Source organism: Meriones unguiculatus, chromosome 18 (assembly GCF_030254825.1).
Source record: "Meriones unguiculatus strain TT.TT164.6M chromosome 18, Bangor_MerUng_6.1, whole genome shotgun sequence".
Taxonomy (NCBI): domain Eukaryota; kingdom Metazoa; phylum Chordata; class Mammalia; order Rodentia; family Muridae; genus Meriones; species Meriones unguiculatus.
The window spans coordinates 55,887,975-55,902,717 of record NC_083365.1 but is presented as its reverse complement, the minus strand read 5'-3'; the positions used below and the strand labels follow the sequence as shown (position 1 = coordinate 55,902,717).

The 14,743-nt window shown below is 43.5% G+C and overlaps 1 protein-coding gene across 5 annotated transcripts in view; it reads right to left on the bottom strand.

Moving 5' to 3' along the window:
* Positions 1-5,508: 5,508 nt before the first annotated feature.
* The window catches only part of Rnf152 (ring finger protein 152), an 86,958-nt gene continuing 77,723 nt past the window's right edge, over positions 5,509-14,743 (bottom strand). For all 5 annotated transcript variants that reach the window (XM_060371511.1, XM_021654004.2, XM_021654003.2 and 2 more), the window contains one exon: positions 5,509-13,422. In XM_060371511.1, coding sequence (XP_060227494.1) covers positions 12,665-13,279 — 615 coding nt within the window. In that variant the 5' untranslated portion in view covers positions 13,280-13,422 and the 3' untranslated portion in view covers positions 5,509-12,664. The remainder of the gene's footprint in view (positions 13,423-14,743) is intronic.

Here is a 14,743-nt window from a genome sequence, read left to right as displayed (position 1 = left end):
TGAAACCAGTAGATTTTATAGTTATATAGTTCATAGTTTATAGTTTAGATTTTATAGTTTACAGAAAGAAGAGACTGTTGCAATTTAGGATTTTACTAATTTGCTATCTTATTAACACTGAAATGTCTCTAATGCACAACCCCATATGCCAGCAGTTGAAATTCCTACAATTTGAGGCAAAGATGCTCATTATCAGTACTGCTTAAACTGATCCCGTTATTTAATTACTGCTCTTGCTTCTTAGGAGTAGATTATTGTTGGCTTTGCCCGTTACTAACTTAGTTTGTTATGTTTTTTAACCCCACAATATGTAGTAATGACTATTTATGACTTTTTAGGCTATAATTTTTCAAAACGAGACTCTGATGTGTGTGCAGTGCATTCGTGTCTGAGTCATCACGCCCCTGTTGCTGAAGCAGATGTGCACGTATTTCCCGCCATAATTTTCTTATGCGAGAGCATTCCGTTGGCAGTGTGTGCAGTGCATGGCTTTAATCGGTAAGTTACTTAAATATCATGAAGGCAAATCTAATTCAATTATTGGATTATCTCATGTCTATGTAAGATCCTATTAAAATTTTTAAAAGAGGGCTGAAGAAATGGCTCAGTGGTTAAGAACATTGGCTGCTCCACCAGAGAACCTAGATTTATTTCCCAGCAACCACGTAGTATCTCACAGCCATCTCTCGCTCCAGTTCCAGCAGATCCAACTCCATCTTCTGACCCCAAAGGACACCAGGCAGGCATGTAGCACCCAGGCATTCACACAAAACACTCACATAAGTCAATATGGGACTCAGAAGACATAGATCAGGTTAGGTGTTTGTCTCTCAAGTGTGGGGATCTGGGTTTGGATTCTGCAGAACCCACTTAAAAAACTTGGCATGGTGGCACAATCCTGTCATCAGAGATGGAGGATCCCCAGACGGGGGCAGCACAGGAAGTCTAGCCTACACTGCAAAGTGCCAGGTGAATGATGTAGAATGGAAGACTCCTAATGACAGGCACCCAAGGTTGTCCTGTGACACCCCCTCTCCACACATACATGCCGCACATATGTGCTCCTGGACCCAACTCTGTATCCACCCCATACATGAACATAAAAAAATACATGGTTCATATCCTTCTGGCTATGGCCCCCCAGCCATTAACATATCCTCAGCAATGAGGGAGGAGGAGAAACACTGCATCCTTCTTCTAGAGATTCACTGGATCCTTCTGCATGCTGTGGTAGTTGTCATGATAGATATCATCATTAGTAGCCAATTCGTGATGCTGGAGCTCCAACCCAGGCTAACATTCTGCTGCTGAGCTACATCCCCAGCATCTTAGGATGATGAGCCCTTTCTTACGTCAACTTTTCTAGGACACAATAGCCAAACTCTTGGTCAAATATTGGTGTGGGATGTTACCCTGAAGGTTATTTGATGTGATTCGCATTTATACCAGGTGATTGGGTGAAGGAGATACTCGTTGTGCTGTGGAAGGGCCTCATCCAATTCACTTTAAACAAACCAACCAACAGCTGGCCTCTCTACAGAAAAAGGCCACCCTGCCAGCAGACGGGCTTTGATTCAGCTGCAGCACCATGCCTGTCTTTGTGCCCTGGCCTGCTGACCTCCCTGGAGATTTTAAACTTGCCAGCCTCCACTTTTCATGATGCAAATGCTTAAAAACCTCTTTTAGCTGTGTCTATCACTCTCCCTGTCTCTCACCGTCTCTTTTTTTCTACACACACACACACACACACACACACACACACACACACACACACATCCTATTGTTCCTTGAGAAAACCTTGACAAATACACAAACCAAAGGCTCTGAAAAGGTCTATAATAATAATAATAATAATAATAATAAAGTTTTAAGTCAGAAACCCATTTAAGTCAGTGTTTTTCCAGTTTGCTCAACTACAGACCTTTCTTCCATAACTCATGCCATCCTGAAACAGAGCTTGGGAAGTGCACGCCTGCCAACTGGCCCTTCAGAGCTTCTCCGTAGTCTGTATCAGCAGTATTGAACCCTGCTCTATTTCAGAAACAATTGCACAAGTGTTGGAACAAAAGACTGTATGTATTTTCTTCTGCAGAAGACACGCAAGAAAAATAACTGCTTGTCTGAGCACATTGAGGTAAAGATGTCCACTGTGAGCCCATCACACACATGGCTAGCACTTACAGAAAAGCAGCAACCACCTGTGAAATAGACCCATGGCTGTGCTTTTGTGAAACGTTCTTTATGGATGGCTTAGTCTGTCTAGGTTGCTATAATAAACTATCATCCACTGGTAGCTTATGAACAAAATTTATTCCACTCAGCTCTGGAAGCCCAGGAGTTCAAGATCAAGGTACTAGCAGATTTGGGGGCCTGTCTATAAGGAAGAATTTCTGAGTTCACTGATTGTGTTCTCTAGCTTCTTTGACATAGCAAAATAATGCAAGGTAGCACTCTTCCTCTCTCCTTTTCCCCTCACTCCCCTTTTATCCATTGCTCTATCCTTTGGCTCTTGGTTTCAAAGGTCCTGTCCCTCATGGCAAGAGGGTGTGGTTGGACAGAAAAGCACCTATCATGGCAGGAAAGAGCAAAGAACAAAGAAAATGTCCTAGCTTCTGGCTTTCCAATCCCTCCACTTGTATCCCATCCTGTCTAATAGCATGGTGGGGTGCTGCTCTCATTCAGGGCATGCCTTCTCCTTTGGACAATCTTCTCTGAAAAACAAAGTGGGTCTTTTTTTGTAAGAGAATTAATCCCACGCACTACCGCTCTCCTGTTAGGAGTCTGGACAAACAGAAATTCCTGAGTCCCTCCCAGTTTATTACCCTCAGCTCTTCATATTCATTGGTTTCTCAGTCACTCTTCCACAGGATTTTTCACACAACACAGTTTCCCGTGTGTGAGTGTGTGTGGTATATGTGTGTGGTTTATGTACAAATTTATGTAAATGCTGGGGCATGTAGTGATTGCATGCCCTACCACTGAGCTACATTCTCAGCTCACAGTGCTCATTTATGAAGCTTCATGTGTCATGTAAAAGTAGTATTAAAACACATCGGCTATGCTTTTCTCTTCAGTTCCCCCCCTGTTATAAGAGCCTCATCCTTGACTTGTTCTGCGTGAAGAGCATTAACACATTTTCTCTCTCAGTGTAAAGGGATCATTTCCATTTGGAGTAAAACAGATCCATGAACCCCTGGACCCTGGTGGACAGTGAGAACTCTAAAGAAAGAGGATTGCTCTAACTGTGCTTATGCTCTGTGTAAATAATCTTTATAAACAAAAATAGTTTTCCTCTACTACTATATCTTTAAGGAGTTTTACACTGTTAACCTTAAAAAAATTAGTGCTAAGAGCCTATGAAATGCTCATGAGTGTGTACATACCTGTAAAGCACACATGTACACACCACACATGACATAAATATGCACATAAGTAGCACACACATACCACAAACATGTACATATGCACACACAACACACACATGCATACACTCACCACACAATACTACAAACATGCACGTGTCACATACACACACATACCACAAATATACACACACTACATAGGCACAAATGCATACTGCACACAACATGGCAAATATACCACCGACATGCGCAACAGAGACACACACAACACGGCGTACATAACACAAATGTGCTCACAAACGCACAAGTTACATATCCAGATAGTCACTCTTCCCACTAAAAACCACAGGAACAAATAATCACACACAAGCGTGTGAAGAGAGAGGTAAGGGGAATTAGTCAGTTTGGGGAGAGAAGCTGAATCCAATTATAGATGTACTGTTTTCTGGGTCAAGTAGAATTGCACAAAAGTTTTCAAACCTATAAAAAGAAAAGCAGAGGCTCAGCCTTAATCCTGGGGCTGCTCGCCTCCCTCACCTGGCCAAACCCAGCCTAACATAGCTCGGTGTGCACCAGAGAGGGACTTCCCCTCACCTGACCTCATGCAGCCCAACACCGTATGTCACGGAAGAGGGGTCTCCCCTCACCTCGCTGTGCACATCCTTGCACTGTACCATGTGCATCAAGGACGGGTTTCTCCTCCGGAGACCAGCGCCAGACAGAGAAGTATGGAAAAAGTGATGCATTGCAACCAGGCTTTCGTTCTTGGAAAATCTTCCCTAGGATTTGGTGTGTACACTGGGTGTAGGGGGTAGGGAAGGGAGTATTCACTCCCCCAGATCTTGAGTATTCACACTTCTTCCTGTGTAGAGACAGACTAGAATGGCAAGGACTCTGAAACTGACAACCACCTCCTTCTCCTTCCAGCCGTGTGTCATTTGTGGTTTTGAAGTCGAATTGGCTGTGCTTACTGGCAGAAGACTCTCACAAAGTTGGGCCCACCAACAGGGTGGGCAAGGCTTGAGGATTTCTCTCCTTCCCAAGTTAAAATGTTAGAGGGGGCCTCTATTTCTGTGGTGTAGCTTCCCATGTTCCTATAAGTAATTCCAATTAAACCACAAGCTCACCAATCCAGACTTGGGTGTTACTGTTTCTTTGGTCTGCTGTTGCCTTCTGTATCTGAAATTACTAAAATTCCTGCCCCACAACACAGGAAATCTAAAGCAGCCAACAGTGTTACCTGAAGAGATGGAGTATGGCACCTAGAGGGCTTCGGATGATGACGCTCCCATTCTGCTCCACCCTATCTCCATCACCCTGCAAACAAAGGTATCATCTTTACCCAGCACAGGCATGGGAGCCAGGCCCAGGAAAAGTCAAGGAATTTATTTCCACAAATTTCTGCCCTCTTGTTGTTGAGCTCTCTGACTGAACACTTGATACTAGCAAGGGGATGGCTGCCCAACTCCCACACTGACCAGGAGCAGTCACACCAGGGGTAGGGGGTTGTAAAGAAGCATAATAAATATCACACAGTCAAAATCTAAACTTCCCAAGGCAGAGCTTGATGTCTGGAACAAAACACAGTCTCGAGTCATCATCACATCTTATGAATTTAAAAGCCACCAGACACAAAGCCTGCTCTTGCTGGCGTCCATGTGGATCAAATCGCTGATAACACCGTAATTAGAGTGAGACTGTGCGCTAAAATGAGTTGAATTTTCTTAATGTGATCAGAGATAGAAAGCCAGGACACTTTCCACCAGGAAGTGCTGTGCTCCGCTGGCACCAACAAAGAGCATTCATCTGAAGCCACTTTTCCAAACCCAGAGCCAAGAGGCAGAGTCAGGGGCCTCAGGAAGGTGCTCCGCATCCACTCCAGCATGACTGTCCTCAGCATGCTGTGTCATTTCTAAGCAGTAAGGACTGAAGTCACCGCAAGCCGTCAGAACTCAAAGCTGCAGAACTCAAGGCTGGAGCTTCCTCTTTACAAACCCGTTCTTGGGCTTCTCAAGTCATTTGAAAGTCACCCCTACTAAAAATCCTTGATTTAGGAGCTCTTTATTGCTTTAATTTCCAAGACGAAAGAAGTCCCAGTGAATTTTTCTCTTTTGTGGGGTAGGGAGAAAAAAATACAATGCATGAATCTACTTGAAATCATTTTTAATTTTAATCATAGCAAATGTGTTTTAACAGTAGTCGTAAAATGAACATTACCACATATACAAAGGACAAGACACCAGTTTGGCATACAAAAATACCATGTATTAAAATCAGGTTCATTGGAAAAACTCAGGACTGGCTAAGACACCATCTATAATAGAGAGAGCAAGCAGGAATGCTTTTAAGACATTCAGATTGATAAACAGCAGCTTGGTATCCCCTATGAAGTCAGTATTTGGCAACATTTGGACACAAATTTCTACACTGTCCCACAGCTCATTTATCTGTAGGGCAATTTGGCCCTTTCAAAGAAACGCTCACCAAATAAATAGTCTCTGTGATTAAAAATGAAACATGTCAGGAACTGGAATTAACAACACTAATATCACCATCTGACTGCAGTATGCTATCCAAGACCAGGAAGCCCACACATGGAGCTTTGGGAAGGGAAGGGAGCTGATGGTGGTTATATACGTCTTATGTCGGGAGTTTGTGGCCAACTTCCCCAAGCCGACAGCAACTTCCACACCTATGACCATCAAGTGAGGCCACACCAACAAGCGGTGAAATACATATAAATATAATAAATGGCAGCAGCCAGAACATAACCATATGATTCAACAAGTCACAGCATACTAACTGAATTAGTAGTTTCCCACAGGAAAGAGGGTACCAGGCTTCACTTGCACTCACTCCATAGCAGGCTCCGGAATTTTCTATAGCCCTGATAACCCAAGAGCATCAGAGAGGGTGACAGAAAAGATGAGAACTCCTTGGGACTGTCCTCATCAGCCAAGCACTTTCCTTCTGTGTCTTCAACCTAAGCATCCTCAACTGAATTTGGTAGTCCATGATGGAATGGTCGGGTTTGAGGAAGTCATCCCAGGTCAAATGTTGCTATTTTCAACTGGCTTCTACCATGGCTGACAGATAGTGCCAAGTTTTCCTTTGAAACTACGATTCCATTACAATTTTTCCCCTCTTTTAAGAAATAGCTTCTCCCTTTGTGGGCAGATCTACCTACCTGTTCAGAGCCCAGGGCTTTGTCTCTACCATCCCCTCAGGTAGGGCTCTTCAGCATTGGGTTGTGTGAGCCCACCTTGCCAGCACAGTGTAAGACAGCAGCCTTACTGTTCAAACAAAGATAACGTAGGTATCAACTTGCCCCCTGAAGGACATATTTGTCACATGTTTCTTTTTTCCTTTCTACTCCACATTTTCTTGCTATCATTATTTCCAAACACTTACTACTAGAGTAAGGACTGACTAGTCCCTTCGGAAAGCTCCTGTTAGAATAACACAGTAACTCACTGGGCAGGGAGATTGCAGGAGACTGTCCTGTGGACTGTAGCCCTCCATCTAGAGATGCGTTCAGAACATGGGGATGGGGAAATGGGGAAAGATCCAGGGTAAGCTGTGTGAAGAACAGAGGAGAAGTCTGCTTTCGGAGCTCTCAGGGGGCCCTCACTTCTCTGCTCTAATAACGATTGTCCCTAATGATATAATATAAATAGTATACATATATATTTAAAAAATCTTCCTTAGATTAAACTCCAGATAATGAGATAAGCATTTTCAAGCACCACTACAGTGTGAGATGCACACATGGGGATACCCCAGGCAGTGAACAGGGAACACTCAAAAGACCATTGGCCAGGGCAAGCAAGGCAAGGGAAGTGTGCAGAGAAATGGATTCACACTGGAGGAGTTCAGGGAGAGTGGGTTACAAATCTTGACACGCAACAGGAACCAAAACAGAAAAAAAGGAAAGAAAAACTATTCGGTAGTCAGCAATCAAATGTCCCACCTGCTTGGCGCCTCAGTGATCAATCACTTCCCAATGATGTTACATAGCATTAGTCGCCTCTTCACATATGGAGAAGTCTTAAGTGTTTAAGACACTCCCCAAGGGAGTTGGTTTGATGTGGTACATGGAGCTCATAGCAGATACTTAAAAATTAACACAGAAATTCAGTACTTCGTGATCCATGAATGAGAAAATAGCGTCAACAATCTTTTCTATTTTAACTCCAATTGCTGCTAAAGTGTTTGTGTGTGTTTGTAGTGTGGTAAGTCAGTTGTGTTAAAAAAAAAAAAGGCTCGAATTTCCACTTATTTTTCAAGAGTTTCAGGGCGGGAAAAATCCACCAACTATCTCCTTCGAATAGACAGCATGAGTAAATTCTCTTGGTTGTCTCATTTTCGCCTGGAATTTCTGTCTGGGTGAAGACGATCACCTGGCAGGTGATGTTTTACTGATTATGGTGAAAATGTCAAGAAGCAACTTCTCCATCTAAGTCCAGATGGAGGCAGGTCCAGGGTGTGAATCTGACATCTGCTGTGGTTACAGAATGCAGCCTGATCCAGAGCATCATTCTTAAGGAAAGAGGAGCTGCAGCCGTTTGGGTACCGCCCATAGCATATGAATAACCTTTGGCCTCCTAACGTCTGAAAGGCTTACAAAAACACCATTTGGTCAACATGCACATACAAGTTAAAGACAATCCCCAAAGAGCAGTCTTCCTACTGCTAGTTTTCAATGGCTAAAGCATTAAAAACTTAGCCCAATTCTGCTCCATTAAAGCAAACAATCCTGGTTTCCATTACATTAGGGGGTGGGGATGGGGACAATGAAGAGGCAGGCTAAGCAATTTCACCATCCCAAAGACTTTCAAACAAAGAAACAGAGCACTTTAAATCAAAATCTAAGCAGAATGAATGCCAGACCATCAGCCACAGACTGCTTATATGAAAATGTTATCTCAAGCTGAATTCTCTGCTTCCTTTTACCCAAAAGTAATTCTGCAGAATAGCTACAATAACCTTCCACTTTCTAAATTCCATTGGGTCATGTTTTGTTTTTTAACTATAAAAAATGTAAAAAGTGCCTTTGTGCAACGTTAAAACCCTTTTAATGATAACTAAATTTAAGAAGGGAGACACTGAAACAATGTCACATCTCACTCTAAAAATAGTGCCTCATTTTGGCTTGGCATCCAAAAAATTACACCCACATATGCCCACACAAACACAATGACAAACTGGCCGACTTCAAGGGCAAACAGAAACACCCTGAACACCGAAAAGCATGCTTGCTCATGGATTTCCTTCCTCACTGGTACAGTGATGAAGTCGGGGAAAGAGATCAAAGGTGAACGGGGATTTCATCAGACCGTTATTTATTTGATTTTCTGTAATACTGAATCCTTTTTGGCCACAAGATCCTAAACACAGTTTCACAGCACAGGTCATGCATAGCTTGCAAGTCAAAAATTTTACAGCTACTGTCTAGCTATGAGCTTTGGACAATAGATTTACATGCAGCTAATGGTCTTGGAAAAGAGGCTTATAAAGCTTCCTTTAAGCTTCACTGCTTATTTCTTGGTTCAAAGTATCTAAATAATAATCCCAAAGAACAATGGATGAAATTTCGTTAGCACCCCCCTCCCCCTGAGCTCATAAACTTCTTTAAGCCTAGAAAGGAATTTCTTTTGGCAAATTGCTACTAGCCTACAGACTCTCTCTTGGCCCCACTGTTACGTTGTGAACTTCTTGGTGCCATTATGGCCAATGTGGTCACAAGCCATATAGGAACATTTAACTTTAAATTACTTAAAATTAAAGAACATTTAAAAGCCACTTCAGTCATCCCCACTTTCTCACCTAACAGCCACGCGGCCAGTGGCCAATCTACTAAACAGCACAGATTACAGAACAATTTCAATCAATCCAAAAAGTTCTATCAAGCAGCACTGACCTAGAAAATTCCAAGAGCTGAACCAACACACAGCTGACACTCCAATAGACCCACTCTGTGAGCCATGCAGAGGTTGAAATGTAATTACATTTCTAAAAAAGAAAAAAAAAACCTTAGATCTTCCCGATAATAAGGTGTGATTGAAACTCAGAACCAATTTGCCTTTGTCTTTACAATTTATGTTCCAAGTCATTATACAAAATTTTCTAAAGACAACATATGAAGTGGCATACTTGGCTCTACTTAACACAGTAGGCATTCTCTTGCTTGTGTCAAGATCATTAATAGAGAGAAAATTCATGCTTCTTATAGGTTACTATTTACACAACACTCATTGTCCTTGATGTATGGGGGCAGGGCCCTGGCCAGTGTTTTACGCTTCTAAATATTCAAATCACACGGTTTGAAAGTTTTCTTTTAGCATCTATACTCACCTCTAAATCAACTCTCCTTTTCTTCCCTGAAAGGAAGCTACCTAAAAAGAAATTAATCTCTGAAACAATTCTTAAAGCAGTAGCTGACATGGCAAAGGCTTTTATTCATAGGCCCTGTGAAGACTCATAGCCTGGCAGGGAAGGTGGTGTACCCAGGGAAGCAAAACAGAGCACAGCACCACACAGGTCTTGTCCTCTAGCTGCAGAATTACAACTTGCACACTCCTCTCCACTCCCCCCTCCTCCCCCCATGAGCTCACCTACAAGATGAAGCCACTAGAGGCTCCTTTCGGGTATCACTGCTGTGTCTGCCACTGGCACACAACTTCAAGCCCTGGCTGCTTGTGATAGGTTTGTAGTGTTGTGGGGTAAATTCCAGAAGAAGCTCACACATCAAGTATATAGAAATTGGCAGGCCTCTCCACACCCTTTCTAAAACACACACACACACACACACACACACACACACACACGGATACACACATATGCAAACCATAGGCAGAATCCATTTCAACAGTTTTAAATAATGTTTCTCAGATCAAGCACACATAGAAAGGCTCTGACTTGGGTTATTACTGTCAGGTTGTAAAGTCAAGAGTCTACCAGGAAGCAAACTGACTTTGCTTAATTGCAGCTCTAGCATGGACTGTTTTTCAGTAGAGGTTCTGTGGACATTTTTACTATACAGCTTGGCAATAAAAAACACAGGGCACCATGTCAACACATACAGTAGTGTCTACAAATAGCTTCCTAAAGAACTAGAATTCTATCACACACTGCACTATAGGATCATTCATTTTCTACTGTATAGAAAGGTATGCAAACATCTCTCACAAACTAATTTAAATATGGCCTGGCTTAAAACTGCAAGGCTAATGTTATGTTTCCAACGCAACGTTTCTGTCTGTGTGTTTGCCCCTCCAAGAGAAATAGAAATTAGGTCAGACATGCGTTATAGCAGCCTGGGAGTTTGAGAAATTGACGCTAACCCAACAGTATATTATGTTACATAATAGAGGACAGTTTTCAGCTAAAATGATACCTAAATTATTAATACCAAATAAATCCTAGATTATTTGTTGTATAATGCCCAATAGCTTACACAATAAAATGGTATTTTAACCTAATTTCTAGTTTGAGCCCTCAAATACATTTTTTTTTCTAAAGGTCTTACAAATTTGAAAGATTTTAAAAACCAGAGCTCATAATTTGATGTTGAATTTTCATGCCAATTGTTAGCTTTGTATTACAGCCATCATCTGTTTGTTTTATCTCACAGCAATGACATCACCTTAGCACACATCTGTTGCGCTGCTTGAAGATGGAGGGTACCGTGCAAACACTGCCTCCATCTTACAGGGCTGTCTCTGACCTCGTTTTTCAGAGCCCGCCTATCAGTGCTTACCTTTCCATTGCTTTTCCCATCCTTCCATTTCAGGGATTCAACAGAACAGCAAAGAGTGATACATTTGAGTGGATTCCTTGGTTAATATCACTAGCTTCCTAGTTCCACAAAGAGTTTGAAGAGGACCATAGAGCTCATAGCCATATCCAAATGCACACACAGCCAGGGACAGGGACATCTTTCTTCATCAATTCACATTTAAAAATAGTTGCGCACTCATAAGAAATTGGTCCACTTACATACAGAACATGAGTTGTTTTTTTTTTTTCCATGCTACTTTTGTCAGTAGAAACATTTTGAAATACAAAACATTTTCTTGCTGATTCCAACAAGATGAAATTGAGATTCTAAATGAGTTAAGTCTTACAGGACTATCTTTCAAAAAAAAAATGATCATCAAGGACTGTCTATTAAAATGCCCATCTAGGTGTGTGGTTAATTAGCAACACTTGTGACTTTTACACAGGGCCCTCCAAACTGAGGGAAAATGACAGGTTCTTCTGACGTCGTCTGTCCAGTTTTACTGCAACACACAGCAAAGCGGCAAGTGAGTGTTGGAGGTGATGTGGGAGGGGGGTGGGAATCCCCAAAGGGAAAGATCCAGGAACTGACCAGGAGGCTGGTGTTTCAGACTCCTGGCATATGCATGCCCTCAAAGTCTTACTCTCAGGATTCTTCAGGAAAAACTCAAAAACCTGAGGTAAATCAAATTATACACACACACACAATATGCACACAGAGTCACAATATTTACATTTTAAATTCTTATTTTGTGAGATGGCTTGAGAAAAATTGGCAGATAGGTTTCCTGGGGAATTAGGCATTTCTCGCTATTTCCCAGTTCATCACTCTCCTGTTGGGCTTCCAGCGTCACAGGCAGCAAGCTCTAATCATAAGAAGAGAAATGGGGCACACAGCAAAACACAGCACACTGCAGACACGTGGTCAAATATTTTCTTCTAACAGTCAAAAGGTCTGTTTTGATTATTTTGATTTGGGTGCCATTCAAAATGTATAAAAAGTTCATGAAGACCAGGGTTCAGTAATACACACACACACACACACACACACACACACACACACACACACGCAGCACGGCAGCCAGTTCTGCGTCTTCACTGTTTTCTGTTTTAAACATGGATTTGAGGTTTGCTTCTACTTGCGTACACAGCATCTGGTTTAACCTACCATCTACTGTATTTAGAGAGCTCATTGCACCCACACGAACAGTTTCATGTCTAAGTAGGAAAGTCTAACTTGGGAACATGATTTTGGAAAATCATAAGTTACAGCCCGTTAACTACACAATTAGGAGGAAGCATGCAGACATCTTCACAGCCATCACCATCTTCAAACAGTTCTCCTGGGATCTTGCTGAGCCCTCACCCTCTGCCCTTGTCTTCAGGTGAATCAAGTGGCCAGTCACAGGCCAGCACTTGCACCAAATGGTCAGTGTCACCCCCATCTCGTCACAGGGATCCCATCACCAACACCCTGCTCACCCCTAAGTTGGCACCCGCAAGAGGCATCCCTGTGACAGGCTTCAACCACAGGATATCACAGTGAAGCGCTTAGAGATGCAGGACATGTTGTGTAGGACAATGCCCAGGAGGAAGACCAAAACGCAGGCTACCAGGATGACAGTGCACACGCCAGACCACGTGGAGCTCTTCACCACCCCTCGCCTGTCGGGCTCCTCCTCCGCGGCTTCTGGGGCGGCGCCGCCGCCCTGCAGCGGCTGCTGTTCCGCAGGGATGGTGACCACAGTGAGGGACTTCTGCTGGCTCCCGGGCAGCAGGCGGCAGCCCATGTCTCCGGGCAGAAGCGTGCGCTCCTTAGAGATGGGCAAGGGCAGCATGTAGCACCCGTTGCTTGGAAGTTTGATGAAGACTGGGGTGTGCTCGGAAGTGTGTGGGATGGCGATGACGGCCAGGACCTCGGGGTCGTCCGGGAGCTGCGATACAGAGAAGCCCGGGGGCAACTTTGTGATGCCGCGGCACCAGGGGCACCTGACGTCCTTCTGGCTGGTCCGCATCTGCTGCAAGCACACCGAGCAGCAGGTGTGTTTGCAGTCCAGCAGCTTGGGCCTTCGTCGGGGGCTGTAATAATTAAAACAGATCTGACATTCCAGCAGGGAATCCTGGGAGAGCGTCTCCATCGTGGACCGACAGGCAGAGGGCAGGGGCAACGGGAAGGTCAAAGAGCCGATTCTCAAAAGTCACCACCCTGGGCCGGTCTTCTCAAGGTCACCAGGGGATCAGCAAGCTCGCGGGCATCTAGCACTCATACATGTGCTAATTTCTGAGGGAGAAAAAAAGAATGTAAATGAAATTAATGAATCCGTTAATTAAATAATTAAGACATTGCAATGTGGATTAGTTAAAACAGAACATGGCTCAAAAATCTTGTTCCTGGGTCCATCTTAAAAACATCCCACCGGTGAGACTGTAGGGTTCTTGTAATGCCCACTGGGTAATCAAATACAAGTCCTTGCCTTTATTTGCGTAAGCCCCTCTTGTTTTATGACCGCTCCTCTCTTTAATTATACTCCCACAAATTAGTGAGGCACAATGCTGTGTTCATGCTGTGCAGTGATGAAATCAGGTTAACTAGCGAATTCCATCGCCTCGAAGATTTGCCGTTTCCTTTTCCTTTTTGTGCCACTGTCTGTGTAGGCCCAAAGCCAACAACCAGGAGTTTTCCTCAGTTTCTCTCCAAACTAGTCATTGTGGCAGGCACTCTCAGTTGAACACACGGCTTGCTCCTCAGCCAGCCTAGCTAGCTTGCTTGCTTGCTTACCCATGGGTCCCTGTCTCTGCGCTCTAAGCGCTGGGTGTAAAGGAAGTAACCACACCTACCAAGCTGGGTGCTCAGGATCCAACCACTGGTCCTCATGTTTGCGTGGCAGGTAGTTTGTCTGCCAGCATCGTTTCTCTTTTTACCAGCTTGTGTGGATTACACAAAGGAAGGGGTCTCATTGTGACATTTGCAGGCAGACAGACAGTACGCTCCTTTCTCAGAGCGGATTGAAATAACCCCACAGGCAGAAGCACACAAAGCCCATCTTTTTATCTCTTTCTCCAAACACCTTTAGCGAGATAATTCTTATCAATACATTTTAAAAAGAGACCAAAAGAACGGAAGGAGAAATGTACAACAAAAGCAGGGCTGCAATGGACCTAGAAGCGCTGCAGGCAAGAGGCAGCCCCACAGAGAAACCACAAGTCAGTTCTCTCAATTTCATGATTATTTAGGCTTGCCTGACTAAAAGCTTAAACTCTGTGAGATTTTCAGCATAGTGGGGAGTGAGCCCAGTGCTTCGCACATGCTAGCAACTGCTTTACCACAGTTATACCCCCAGGTCCTAAAAGCAAATGCTCTTAACTCAGCCATCTCAATTGTTTGTAAAGAACTAATGGAAGGATATCCATATCTATCTATCTATCTATCTATCTATCTATCTATGTGCATAGGCCTTCCTGGTCTCAAGGGGAGAAGTGGATACTTATTGAAATGGAAATGAGGTTTGAGGGCCCCCTCTGTCCTTCAGGTTTTCAACAAAGGCTGCTCAGGTCTGTTTCCTGTCAAAAAGCATCCATATTCTACTTCTTTGCATGGAGTC